Raw genomic sequence first — 13,604 nt, 5'->3', positions numbered from 1 at the left:
GCGTTAGTACGAGGCGCAACTTAAGAGTCGCAGTCATGTCGGAGCCTGTCTCTCATTAGGAAGTCGTCTCATCTTTCCTTTGGTTTAGGCTTTTGGAAGGGTTTTCATTCTTGCACTGCTTCCGCTTTGGAGTTTTCCGTCTATCAAGACCCGAATTTATGCAGTCTGACTGTCCACAAAGTCAAGAAAAAAAAACATTGGCCAAATTTGAAATGCTTTTCATTCATTTACATCCATAAATCCAGTACTACTATGCAGCGTGTGTGTGTGACAGTGATATGATTTTTCATATAGAAAGGGTTGGGAGTGAGGGTTGGTTTGAGTTTTGTCGATTGCTGCAAGACGGCATCTATTTCCTCAGGCCCCTCTTGGTCCTCTTGGACCTGCGGAAAACACAAAGTGCGTTAGGAGCAGCTTTTGTTGCGGGCGTTCTCGTCATCCTCTGTAACAAGTCTGTTAGCGGCCCGCTGTGTGAAACATTCTGTGCCGGAGGTGGAGACGCTTGACTGCTGCGCCGCACCCAACCATGCAGCCAGCTCGTCCAGTTAGAGCAAAAAGAGCAGGAATGCGTTTAACCGCTTTCCATTACTCCCTTTTTTTTTTTTTTGCAGCATCGCCAAAGCGTGATTTACAAAAGTTGGCCTGAGACATGCACAATTCACAAGAAAGGGAGGGTCATTCGGTCACTGCGTTAAGGGACATTCCATCAATCATCTTTCCGAAGAAAGATGATAGAAAAATGACAAATAATGAGTTGCAGGTCGCAGGCGGGATTTATATCAAATGGAATTCTTTGTGCATTCGTACGTTTTCTGATGGTCACTGACGCGGTTCCTCAGGACGTTGATCTGCAATGGAGAAAAGGTCGAATGATGACAATTTACAAAACCACAGGAGTCGGCGGGAAACCCTCCTTTAGGTTACAGACCGCCCCCCGCAGTAGGTAAAATCTGCTAAGTAGTGACCACATTTTTTTTTTTTTTCAAATTGTATGTCCACAATTTTATTTTACCACAAACAAATGACAGCATACACTCAAAATCCAGCGATATGGGGAAATATGGGCGATATGTCTATGAAAAAAAATCTGCGATACACAGAATCTGCAATCGGTGAACTGATATTGCGAGGGAAGACTGTAATTGAAAATTAATTTGTACTTGAACTACGTTTCACAGTCTGGATTTTTTTATTTTTCTATTTTTTTACTTTGACTATTTTGTCATCCTCTGCAGGCTTCTCATTGGATTAATGTTGTTGCATCGCTAACGAGGCCTCCCGCACGCAGGCACCTCATATTTTTTGCTGGTGATCTGGTGCTGCAGCTCGAACTTGTCGGCTTCCAGCTGTTGCATCCACTCCCACAGCTCCTTCGCTTTCGCTCTGTGAGTCACCGGTTGGGACAAACAAACGGTGCTTGAGTTCTTTTTTGAACCAACCGGGAGTTCACACGCAAATCGTATTTTTCCACATACTTGAGTTGCTCCTGGTCGAGGTTGTCAACATCCAGAGATTTTCGTCGTTCACTCAGGATCTTCTTCTTTTTCTCCCTCTCCGTCTGCTTCTTGCCACTGCGCTTTTCTGTCTGTGGGTGGGAAAGACGGCTCGCGTTGGGTTGGCAACGATCGGCTTTTCCAGCGGGAGGCCCGACGCTTTCTCACCAGTTTCTGCATGTAGCCTCCAAAGTGCAGACTGGTCAGCGTCTTCTTCTTCTTGGCGTCTTCTTCCGCTCTCTTCTTGGCCTCCTCCTCCTCTTTGCGAGAGCGCTCCTCCTGAACGCCACCCGTGGCATCATTGAAGATTACATCTCACGCACTCCGAAATGCTCTCATACGTTCCACTGAAATACGTGTTTCGGTAGTGTCCGAGACTTTCAGCAGTCTGTACGAGAGCATTTCAGTAGTGCCAGAGAGGAAATCCTCGGTAGGTTCTCTACCTCCAAACGTTTCTGTCGTTCCTTCTCTCGCTCGCTGCGGATTCTTTGCTGCTCCGCTCGCTCGGAGCGGCGCCTCTCCTGCACATCAAACCAATCTCAAACCCACTTTGTGTTTGCATGTGCATGCGTGCGTGTGTTTGGAGCACTCACTATCCTCTCCTTGAGATTAATGAGCTCGTCTTCTTCCTTCTTCCTGCTCTCAAAATGGACCTCGATCAACGTTTGAAGCTCCATCAGGTCTTTCTCCATCCGTTTGCGATGGATGTCCTGCGAAAGCCAACACGGGATCCTTTGTTTTATTTGGAACAGTGCATACAAAAATGGATATTGATTTAGAAAAAGTTACATAAATAGAAAGTGTTTATGTTTCTAATTTTTTTTTTTTTTGGTGCAACTCTAAGCATTGCAGTGATAATAGAGTTGAATGAAAGTCATGGAAACAAAGTCATGGAAATGCGCACCAGTGTTGTTCAACTGCACTCCATCATTCTAGCAGTTTGCAAAACATCTTTAGTCACATGACACGGGCAAACTACGAGAAACACATTTCAGCATCATGGAATTTTACATCACTGATAATAATAATAAAAGGTACCCGGTAGTAGTAATAATCAAACTACTGTGGGCTCGTTATGTGCAGGAGGTGTACTTAATATTAAACTGTCTGAGTATATTTAAAGTTACATAATTAAACCCTGCAGCAGAAATATATGCACCTTAACTCACGTCAAAATCAACCTTCTCCCCATCGGGAATCTTGGGCGGGATGAGGTTGGGCATCATAAACGGCCTGGAGTGGATAAGACAAAGAAGAAACTTGGGAGTTTTCTCTTCTACTGTACAGAACATACAATATCCCATATATATATATATATATATATATTGATTGTCGCACGAGAGCAAAGTAAATGAATGGCTGGCGCTTACTTGAACTTTGGTTTGCTTTCCTCTTTTGTTGTTGAGACGAGGAAAGAAGAGAAGAGCGAGTCAAGCCCGCGCTCGCTCATTTGCAAGTTGAGAATGTGTTTTACAGAACGCGTTCATCTCAGAGACAAACATGAGCTCGTTGTCCGGGTCATTGTTACCTTCTCCTTCCTCTGCTTCCGCGTCGCCATCTGGAAACAAAAGCGGAATGTGTGACTAACGAGAACTCTTTGAGGGACAGACAATGAAGGATAAGCCAAATGCAATTTGCTCGTCTGCTTTCTCAGAGATGTTGAGGGCGTCTGTGGACATTTGTGAGGTCGCTGCGACAGACGGCTGATTTTGCTCCAAATCAACGACACAACTTGGAAATGACATGTCGGGAATCAGGAATCTCCCGAATGGGGCCCCCGACGAGCAAGTTTGTTGTCCAAGGCATCAAACAATCAAATGAAGCCGACTATTTACTCGCGTCGTTCAAACCCCCCCCCCCCCAAAAAAAAAGGAGAAAAGAAAAAAACATGGTCGTGGTGGTGGTGGATAAGTTTTTCTGTTACATGAGAAAAGTCATGACGCATCAAAGTTTACTGCACGTTATTAGTTGACATTAGTTAAACAGGAGACCAGCTAATAAACTAGTTGAGACATTTTGTTTTTAATCATTCGGATAATTTGGCACATTTCAGATTTGCTCTATTTATATAACGAATGAAAAGTTGCTTTCAGTGTTGGTCATCGTTGATTATTCGTCGTTGATTATTGATTTCATGTGTGAAATGCAAACACAAAATTTGAATGAAAAGGAGCAGAGATCCGAATAAACCACCTTTCTGCCTCTTTTTACAGTAAATATTAATTTCCCATTTGAATTTGCCTTTTGGCATTGTAGCGTTGCCCTTTTAAAGTTGATTTTTAACTTTTGTCGCAGACCACTGCGAATTAATCATTTCAGAATCCTGCGATACCCTTGTTTTCATGACCTTTAAAAATATATGAATTGACCTTTTACTCTTTTTGTTCCTTTGTCAAGGTTGCGCCGTCACGTCGCACATTTCACTACTATTTCCATCCCTTCAGTTCGACATCTGAGTATTTTCAAGACTTTTCTTCCTTTCAAACTGTAGTTGCTTACTCTTTTTTTCAGGCTTTTTAAAAAAAAATAAAAATAGTATTAATTGTATTTATTGGTCATATAATTTTGAATAGCTATGTCTTCTGTCGTCTTTATATCTTTTCTTATCCATCATCCTGAACTTTGTTTCCCCCCCCTCCCCTTGGGAGGAGCTACAGGCTCTTTAAACATCCATGACTGGGATGACAAAATGTTAGTATATTAGAATGATTAATAGTGACTAAAGTCAAGCCTCGGGGTTGGAAGGCGTGAGTGTGTGTGTGTGTGTGTGTGTGTGTGTGTGCGTGCACGCTCGTCAATTAGCAGCAGTCTGTCGCATACCAAAGTGACATCTGACTCAGATAACTCAAGTTTCTCAGCAGTCTCTGAGAAAACACCCGCTGACACATTTGCGTGGTTATCTTTTGTTTTTACGCGTTCACATTCATCCTGCCCCTGGTGTTTCTCCTCTCATACCTTCCTCTTCGCCGGCCTCCTGGTCCTCCTCCTCTTCTCCAGCGGGTTTGTCTGGGAGCGAGACAAAAAAAAAAAGTCACATATGAGCGAGAAACTTTGCAGTCAGAGAGTTGTTAGAATACGACGGGGTAGACAAAAAAAAGCTCACTGGACGTCCATGAAGGCCGGCGTGGCCCATCGCTGAGTTGAAATCTTTGAGATCTGTCATGAGCTCGGATATGATGTAAAACATTTTGCAAGGTGGCAAATGAACTGAATCGCTGCCTGGTTGCTGAGCGCTTCTATTTGAATTGGCCTGGACTGAAATGTTTATTATCTCTTTCTCCGTGGAGGCCAGGAAGAACAAAAAAAAAGTTCATCTCCACCCAAGCTCGTTGGAAACAGATGACAGCAATGAGATACCCACCTCTGGTATTTCGAGCACATAACACTCAAATACAAGTGTGTGTGTGTGTGTGTGTGTGCGTTTCTCAACATTTCAATAATGGCAACAGAAATGTTGAGCACGTCAAAGAAGGTTCCTTATCAAACAAAATGCAATGCAGTTCGTGTTTGAGCACAAATCCCAAGCCGTACCTTCCTCCTCCTCCTCCTCCTCCTCGTCTGCTTGGCCTTCCTCTACCTCCTCTTCCTCCTCTGGAGAAATAAGAAGTTGCCGTGATGTGACCGACTCCTCCAAAATGGTCGACTAGCGATTTGAGCCTCAATAAGGAAATTTACAAGAGAATATCCACCCCCCCGCCCCCCATCCATCCGTGATCTACACCACTTTCGAACAATTTAAGGGGGAAAGAGAAGGATTTTGAATTGAATGGAAAACAAAAACAAACATTTTCGACGGAGAAACATTTTTAGCACTTTGATCGCGTTTGTCTTTTGCAACTTCTGCAGTTTCAAGAGACTTTTGGGAGGGGGGGGGGGGGAATGCGATGAGTGAGTGATGCCTTCATGAGTGATGCCTTTTCTTACCTTCCACCTCCCTGTTAGAAGTCAAACACATTCATCACAGTTAAGACTCGGCCTCCAAATCTGCTTCGCGTGCTTTGCAATCTATGACGAATCGACTTACTCGTCATACTCCTCCACCGCCTCCTCGTTGTCCGACATGACCGGCGGTGACCTTGAGCACAAAACACGCCCTCAGTTTATCCAGAATGTCTTCATTTACTCACAATTTCAAGTGCAATTCTGCATCGTTGTGCGTTTTCTCTTCATGCAAAGGCCACCTGTGATCAGTGATGCAGGGGAACAAAGATCCTGTCAGGAGAGGAAAAAACGTCTGACAGTGGTGGCCCGCATCCACTTTTGTTGCGTTATTAATAACCGTTCAGATAGCTGCCACTTTGCATTATCAGCATAACCAAATAAGGCAGAGTGCAAATGCACACGCGCACTCCCTTCTATAGCAACCGTCCGCTGACGAAACAGACGCAGAACTCTAATCTGCAGAGATAAGAGGATGGTTACGTCTAAAATTAAACTTCAATTATGAAGGCAGTTAAGAGTTGCATGGTGTGTTTTATGGAAAGCAGGGATCTTTTCTATGAAGATGGAAAAATAAACTAGAAAAACATTTCAATGTCATCGCACGATGCCTACGCCTCGGATGGATTGGAGGTGTTTTTAAGTAAATCCAAAATGTGGTGTTAGAAAGAAGAAGAAAAAACTGACAATGATCTAAGTGTCGTTTGTTGTATTAAAGGGTTTTATTTCACAGGTGGGGACTTTCTCATTGCACATGCACAACAAAAGATTTCATGTGTGGATTGGCACACGATCTTACTCTTTAAACTGCTTATATTGACAAATTACATTTGTACTTTTAACATGAAACGGATCTAACTTTAAAGAAGTCTCATCCTTTTCAGTCTTCCAAGATTACAACTTGTTTTATTTTGATTTTTTTTTTTTCCCCCACCCAGGAAGGAGACCAAGGGTGGAAAGACAAATAAAAGCAGAGACAAATACAGCAGAATTCAAGTGCTTCCATTTTCCATATTTGCAAAGAATCAGATTAAAAACGTTTCTCGTGCTTTGCCAAATATGACGAAATCATCTTTCACTTGTAGATTTGTCCTTGTTTGGATTTTGTGACGTTCTTAAACAAACTCCTCTTGCTGGTGAAGTCCACACTTTTGAAGTCCTGTAACACAAATATTGGAGGATTGTTGTTTTTGTTTTTGCAGGTTGTTTTTTTAAAAATGATTTTTATTTCCTTACATTGCATCGTGTTTCAGTGGCTTCGAATATCGAATATACTTTTTGGAATAAAAACTGTCTCATTTTCACTGACGTATTTTAATGTTGGTCATGATGGTGGCACTTAGCGTTAAAAAGTTTGGAGAACCACTACTTTTTAATTTGTTTTTGGGTAACCAGCTCGTATCTAACCTAAGACCCAAAGGAGTCCCGAATAAGTTTTGTTGGTTTATGTTGGTGGACTAATGATATCTGTAATATTTTGTGTCATTTTTTAAATTTTGTGTTTTTGCTTAAAAGAAGAGTAGCACTGCCTCCTAGCGGCCACAGGCTAACATGCTCCGGGTGTTCTCTTATGCACAGGTGCAGTCAACATGTTGCGATGGCTGATCGAACCGTAGGATTGGAGGTGCATCCGATTGGGGTGGTCTTGTCGAGCCAGCGGTCGATCCGGTCCGACATTCCTGATGTAGAGCCCCGAAATTCCTGAAGATTGAGGTGCATTAACACTCATTCAGTTCCAGTCCTCCATGTTAACGTGGATATTTGAATTCAACAGCCGTCAATGGCAGTGAGTGAGTTTGAAGGAGAAAGATGTGAGCTCGCGTCCTTACGTGTTTGGGAGGGCCAACTGGGGCGTCTGCCTGCGGCTCCTTCTCAAAGATGCCCCTCTTCCTGGACACTTCGTCCAGCAGGTACAAGGTACGCTGGCTCACATCGGGACATCGACCCGTTTCCGATTTCTGCGCAAATGTCAAATGAGATCACTGAGAGTGACGTCGTGCTTGATCTTTCTGAAGACCAGATGGGCGGGTCAAGGAGCCACAGATTGTACTCAAGTAATTACTTTAGAAGAATACAACTCTTGTAAAGGTAAAAAGTAGTCCTCCAAATAATTACTTGCGTAAAAGGATTCAGCAGGGGGAAATGAACAAACAAAAAAACGACTCAAGTGCTTAGAAACTGGCGACTAACTTGTGTTGTACTTTTTAAATCAAAGCAAGAACATCGACTCGGCAAAAATATCAAAATGGGAATATGCTAATTCAGATATTGCCCAACCATTTCACTTTTACTGAAACATTTAATCTCTGTCACAAGAAATTATCTTAAATAAATAAAAATTCCCCCCACACCCATGAAATTGCACAACAGGCTCACCAGGCAGCGATTATTTACATAGCGTTCTTTTCTGTTGTTTTTACCAGGCTGCTTCTGTGAGAGTTTGTGTGCCGTCATGTGACTGCTTGGCTCCGTTTCATTGGTCAAATCGAGTCAAATCACTCGCACTTCAATCGGAATGGTGAAACATACTCACGTGACCGCGCCCAAGGCGGAAGTCTCGAACTAGCACAACAATGGAACGGAGTGAAAGAAAAAGAAAGCAAACAAAAGACTCAAGTCAAACTAAAAACAAGTATGTTGCATTCAAGCTACGACGCCAAGTCCAATTTAAGCCTCCCAAATGTCTTACGTAAATGTAAGCGAGTAGCGTGACGACGCTCCTCTGCTGAAGAGCGCAAAATAAAATAGCGACCGACCTGTGCAGCCTGGGCCAGCCTGTCCATTTTCTCCTGGATGGACCTCGATGACACTCGCTGCACGGAACTACACCAAAGTTTTTGCTCTGGTCAGTCAAGTGGGGCACTGCCGTAAAGGTCTTTTCCCAAAAAAAGTACTCAAGATTTCAAACAGACTCACTTCCTCTGGAAAGATGGTGCTTTGTCCTCATTGAGGGCTTCATTCTGATCCAAAAGGAAAGCAAACAATTGAAATGGGACCCCCCGCAATTTACACACTTGTGCGCAAAGCTATTGAGACATCCGCGACGTAGGGAGGCAAACCCATATGGACTCGTCTTCCTCCAGGATGTTCGCTCAAGGAGTTTTTGGCCACTCTTTCACAAGAGCGTTTGTTGTGTCAATCAATCTTGGATCTACTTTGTGCCAAAGGTGTTCGATGGGCATTTTTGCCAGTCATACTGGGACAAAAAGGGCTTTCTAAAACTGGTCCCATCTTGGCAAGATTATAAAGATTCAAGAGGAACTCGGATTGTCGCTGAATTCAAAATGTCCCAATGCCTTTGTCCTCATTGTGTACTTCTCAGTTGGAGTGCACTGACCTTTACCGTCTTGCATTCGAACTTTTTGGAGGCCACCCTGACACTCGCACTGTAACAGAGAAACAAAAGTAATAATCTGGCACGGACAATGGCCAAAATCCAGTTGTGAAATAATTTCTTCTGACCTTCTCTGCAATGGCGAAGTCTCCTCCTCTTTCTTCCTCATCATCTGTAGACCGAGCACACGGCATGTGGTTTAGCACGAATGTTGGCATTTTGCCTGGCGCAATGTGGACGTAATCATGTGACATGTCGCGCACGACTTGATATTAAGAGAGTGAGCGCTCCGGTGGCTTGAGTATGCATTTACCCGAAAAGATATGGTCCTGGAGCTCTTCCTGATTAAGAGAGCTTTGGTGGTTTGCTCGCCGTTGTTGTCGGTCGAGGAGCTCATCACACTTGTCTGACAAATTGTACAGCACAAGAAAATACCAGAGCAGATTGAGAATATTCACCGTGCCACGCTAGAGATCAGGCGCCGTGTACAAAGGGATCCAATCTCACTGAAATGTTTTATTCACTGCAAATAATCTTTCCCCATCTATCTATGCCAGCAACGTGCAGTGACAAGCAGAACCTTCCAATGCTCGTCCACTAGATGGCAGAGCTGTCGAAGGTCTCAGTGAGTAGATCGGCTCTGTTTTCAAATAAACAGGCCCAGATTGATGAAAGTGCAACATTATTGCAGTACGTATTCTTTTTGGAACATTTATTAGGTGGTTTGTAATGTAAAATAAATGTGTTGTGTGTGTGTGTAAACCAAGCCAATCTGCCATGCTGATGTTGGACACTAGAGGGAACTGTTGCAATTTGTTTTTCCATTGAGTAGAGCCAACTGACCCGTGTGTGCGTGTGTCGTACCTCGAGTGCGTGTCCATTGGGAATGGGGCTCCTCAGTCCATGAGGGGAGGGGCTACTGCATGGTGAGGACCATTGTTCTCGAGGTGACCTGGGGGTCCGCGGCGAGAGGGGGCTCACAGGGGTCGTGCGCCCGCTAGCGGAGGGGCTCTTGTCGAGACAGATGGAGACAGAACTACAACCGCACAAACACAAGTGGGAAAACCTCATGAAGCAACAGCACCAATTCTCACCGATGTCGCCTCTGAAAATACATATTTCAAATGACCTGTCGTAATATCATTTACAGGTATTGCCATTTTTGAATGCAGCTTATTTTGCTCATAATTACACCGCTACACTTTTTATTTTTACAGTGACAGCAATATGAATAATGTGAATTGATTATATATATATATATATATATATATTTACAACTGTGTTAAGCATCTTAGTTAAAGATGCAATTGCAACACACACAACCCACAAGGTAAATTGCACTAATACCTTTGCAGGTGAACTTAATTCTGTAAACATTTAAATGCACGTCCATCTGTTCAATATTTCAGGACTTTTCACATAATTTTTTTTCTTGCACGGAGCTGAATGGGGAAAGGTGTTTGATTCATGAGAATTTCCACAGACGTCCACTTCTGTGCCTTTCTGTGACTCTTCCAGTCTTCTGTGTTGCAACCTGCTGGTGGGATTCTGTGACTCTTAAACTCAGTGGAAGATGTGAACAGCATGATGGTGTCTGTTTAACTATAAATTATAATCCAACCAGGCAAATGTATTGGTCAATTCATGGATCAAACACCTGTTGGGAATTGTGCATTTCAGCTCCAACAGTTGGACGATGAAAAGTTTAAAGACGATCAAATTAAGTTCACCCTTAAAGGTTGTGTCGTGCTTTAGGTTTGTGACTAGTGTAACTTTGCTGTAATATTTTTCAGTGCATTACTTTCTTTGTCACCGGGGATTGGGAAGAGTTCTGAGAAAACAAAGACTAATAATGGAAAAATAGCGCTTGTCGACCTGACAAACTTGCGCGTCGTGTCGGATGGTTGCCTGGAAATGGCGTCTTTCTTCAGTGGTTCTCCGTTTTCTTGCTAATAAAGACACACACACAGTAGACAGAATCAACACAAAGCCGCCCGATACACGCCTCGCATTACGTAACATCCTCGGGGCATGGCCTCAGTCGATAAGTCGCATGTCATAAAAACCTCCTCATATAAATCTAGGCGGTCACTTGATTGACTAAACATTGATATAGGGAAAGGATCCGGCTTATATAATAAGTTGTGAGGCAAAAACATCCCAAAGACACCGACAATCCTGTCCACTCTCGCCTGAGGGCCTCAGAAGTGGAAGCTGTTGTTTTCGCCTTAGTTGTCTCGGTGTTTTTAGTTGTCTCGCCCTAAGGTGGGCTTTTTGCCTCTCCGTATGCCTTTTGTGCTCCCGTGGCTCAGTTGCTGTTGGGAACTGTGGAAGATGATTAACATGACTTCGTGTGGGGCAACAGCTGACTGCAGGCCATGTGTGGCGTTGCGCCAACTCAGCCTCCTGGGTACTCGTCTGTACAAATACAATGTCCCCCCCCCCCCCCCCCCCCCCCCCCTCCCCCCCTGCATAGTTGTGTGTGTTTATTTTGCAGTGGAATCCTCAACTATTTGCGAGAAAATTAACCTATTCGCACATAAGACGGTGCCAAAGCCCTGGCTAATGGGATAGTAATTGGTGTCAAGGAAGTATGTTGGAGTGTTGAGCTCTCAACTGAAAGAACTTTTGCAGGAACTTACCTAGTTACCCCGGTAGTTTGAGAACCCCCGTTTCCCCACTGAAAAAAGCTATCAGGGTAGGGAAGGTTCCCGATGGATTAGGGATAGGGTCTTCTGAAAGCTACAAGGAACTCTTCCTGTGCTGTGCTGACGAATGCCGTATTTTTATGGTTTGCCAAATCTGAATTCCTTACGTGTCTGTCTGTGACAATAGCGCGCCTTCGCTTGTCGATGTCTTCGGGAGGGCAAGAGCTCACCTGTTGTGGCTGATTTGTTTTGGTGGTGGATTTGTCCTGTTCCGCAGTTAGCTCCTCCCTGCGTCGTCCTCCTCTCCCTCCTTCCCCGCCAGACTTCTCGTCCTCCTCCCCGACGCCCTTCTGGCGTCTCAGCGACTCCATGCGCCTCATCCCGCACCTTTCATCTCGCACGCGCAGCATCCCCACAAAGTCCAGCTGCATCTGCTCCACGCTGGAAACAAAAGACGTGTGTGAACGAGGCGCGTATGATGGCTCGCCTGCTTTGTGAGACCGTTGACGCGCTGTCAAGTCCAAAAGATGCTTTTGACAAATTCCAAGTCGCCATGCATGGTGTTAGTTGGAGGGGTGTGCAGATGACGCATTCCCGTGGGGCAAAGGTATTCAATTCTCTTTTGTCTCTGGAAAGCCAACGCCCATTGTGGCCGACCATCTAAGAGGAGGGAACTCTCAGCATGGCACCTCGGATGCCGGATGCATGGGAAGACGCACAAGTGGAGCACAAAAAGCATTTTCTTTCACATGAACTTTAACCTGCTGGAGTCCGGTGAGGTCTCAGGTGGGCAGTCGGCCTCCCGGTCGCTTGCGGGCGTATCAACGGGCGCCGCACTGACGTCGCTCTCGGTGTCGCGGGCGCTGCTTGAGCTCTTCACCCTCCTCCTCCTCTCCCTCTCCACCTCCTCCTCGTCCTCCATTGTCCACTGGCGCGCCAAGCTGAGGGCATAGTGCGCCGCGTGCCCGCTTGTAAAATGCAAACGGCTCGTCTCGTATCAATCATAACATGGCGACAACTACTTTAATAAATGCACAAGGGAGGTTAAAAAAGGGGAGATTACGTTTTGAATAACCGTTAGTTGAAACCTGCTTTACTTGTCGAACAAGGTCTGAGCCGCTTTATGTCAAATGTTGGGGATGGGAAAGTATACGCCTGAAGTCTGTTCAAATGCTGAAGAGGGGTGAGGTTCTCTCAGTGAGCTCATTTGTCAGAATATTCCAATTTTGACTTATCACCTAAAAAAAAAATATATATATATATATATATATATACACTGCTTGAGGCTGTTTTAAGTGTAAGAAAGACAGGACTGTAAAAGTTGCTGTGATGCGGATGTCGCAACTAAAATGCGTAAACGGATTTATTAGACCGCCAGCCGTCTACTGTATGTATGTAAGACGTGTTTTAATACATACTCTTGCCATTTCACTGAGCTGTCTACATTTTATCATTTTGAACAGGAATCAGGATTTTTTTTTTAACTGAATTCACCTTTTGACTGTCAAATTGGAGCCAACGCACGATCAATCGAGCAATGAACCTAAAATGTTCTGTTCAGAAACGCAAGCAAATCCCTGCCACTGGGCATCTTAATCACAAAATTAATATTTTGGTCTTTTTTGGGTTGATTTGAAAATTCATGAATAATTAGGATATTTTCAAATCAGAACTCATTTGAGTTAAAAGCTGTTCGACATACTCAGTGTTACATTGCGTGACATGTATCCTCGGGATAATGCGCTCTCTTTGGGAAAACGAGACTTACCTGGACAACGTGGACCAGTCGCTCCGACCGACGGACATGCTGGCCGGGAAGTGCGTCGCGGTCTACTCCGCTGGGACTGCAAGGCAGCGGACAGGCGCTTGCTCGGAGGGCGGTGGCCAGATCGCAGCGCTAAACAGTCCACCTTTACCCTGTTGACTCAGGTGTCACATAACCACAAAGGTGACCTACCCACCTGAGAGAGAGAATAACTGAATGGAAATGACGCAACAGCAGATAGTGATTGTTCAACTACTTATCAGCTATTTTGCAGTTTTCCCATGCACGATTGTGTTGTCAAATACTGTGCAACCCTGTCTCAGCTTTTTTTGGGAACGTGTTGCAGCCATACAATTCGAAGTTCATGATTATTTGCTAAAAAACAATCATGTTTTTTTATCAGTTTGAACATGAAATATCTTGTC

At 44.3% G+C, this 13,604-nt stretch overlaps 2 protein-coding genes across 4 annotated transcripts; both read right to left on the bottom strand.

Moving 5' to 3' along the window:
- Positions 1-202: 202 nt before the first annotated feature.
- tnnt2a (troponin T type 2a (cardiac)) lies at positions 203-5,710 on the bottom strand. Of its 2 annotated transcripts, XM_061791232.1 has the most exons (14): positions 5,518-5,710; positions 5,418-5,428; positions 5,025-5,084; positions 4,449-4,499; positions 3,022-3,051; positions 2,864-2,885; positions 2,663-2,726; positions 2,087-2,203; positions 1,937-2,014; positions 1,662-1,772; positions 1,476-1,585; positions 1,293-1,383; positions 808-848; positions 203-383 (listed from the first exon to the last, which is right to left on the bottom strand). In XM_061791232.1, exons 1-14 carry the CDS (start codon positions 5,553-5,555, stop codon positions 350-352), a joined length of 858 nt encoding a protein of 285 aa, XP_061647216.1. In that variant the 5' UTR covers positions 5,556-5,710; the 3' UTR covers positions 203-349. The 2 variants fall into 2 exon arrangements, with proteins under 2 accessions (XP_061647216.1, XP_061647296.1); XM_061791312.1 differs by lacking the exon at positions 5,418-5,428 and having other exon boundaries at positions 5,518-5,539.
- A 416-nt stretch (positions 5,711-6,126) lies between these two features.
- lad1 (ladinin) lies at positions 6,127-13,324 on the bottom strand. 2 transcript variants are annotated; one of them, XM_061791077.1, is made up of 13 exons: positions 13,183-13,324; positions 12,176-12,355; positions 11,645-11,855; positions 10,642-10,715; positions 9,631-9,802; positions 9,080-9,172; positions 8,895-8,938; positions 8,770-8,818; positions 8,349-8,392; positions 8,189-8,255; positions 7,262-7,390; positions 7,044-7,133; positions 6,127-6,591 (listed from the first exon to the last, which is right to left on the bottom strand). In XM_061791077.1, the coding sequence occupies exons 1-13, from the start codon at positions 13,218-13,220 to the stop codon at positions 6,508-6,510; spliced, it is 1,275 nt and encodes a 424-aa protein (XP_061647061.1). In that variant the 5' UTR covers positions 13,221-13,324; the 3' UTR covers positions 6,127-6,507. The 2 variants fall into 2 exon arrangements, 1 of the variants encoding a protein (XP_061647061.1); XR_009790976.1 differs by lacking the exon at positions 6,127-6,591 and adding an exon at positions 7,966-7,994.
- Between the last annotated feature and the right edge of the window lie 280 nt (positions 13,325-13,604).

The sequence above is a fragment of the Phyllopteryx taeniolatus genome, chromosome 1 (genome assembly GCF_024500385.1).
Source record: "Phyllopteryx taeniolatus isolate TA_2022b chromosome 1, UOR_Ptae_1.2, whole genome shotgun sequence".
Classification (NCBI taxonomy): domain Eukaryota; kingdom Metazoa; phylum Chordata; class Actinopteri; order Syngnathiformes; family Syngnathidae; genus Phyllopteryx; species Phyllopteryx taeniolatus.
The sequence above is the reverse complement of the archived record's forward strand: the minus strand, read 5'-3'. Positions and strand labels throughout refer to the sequence as shown.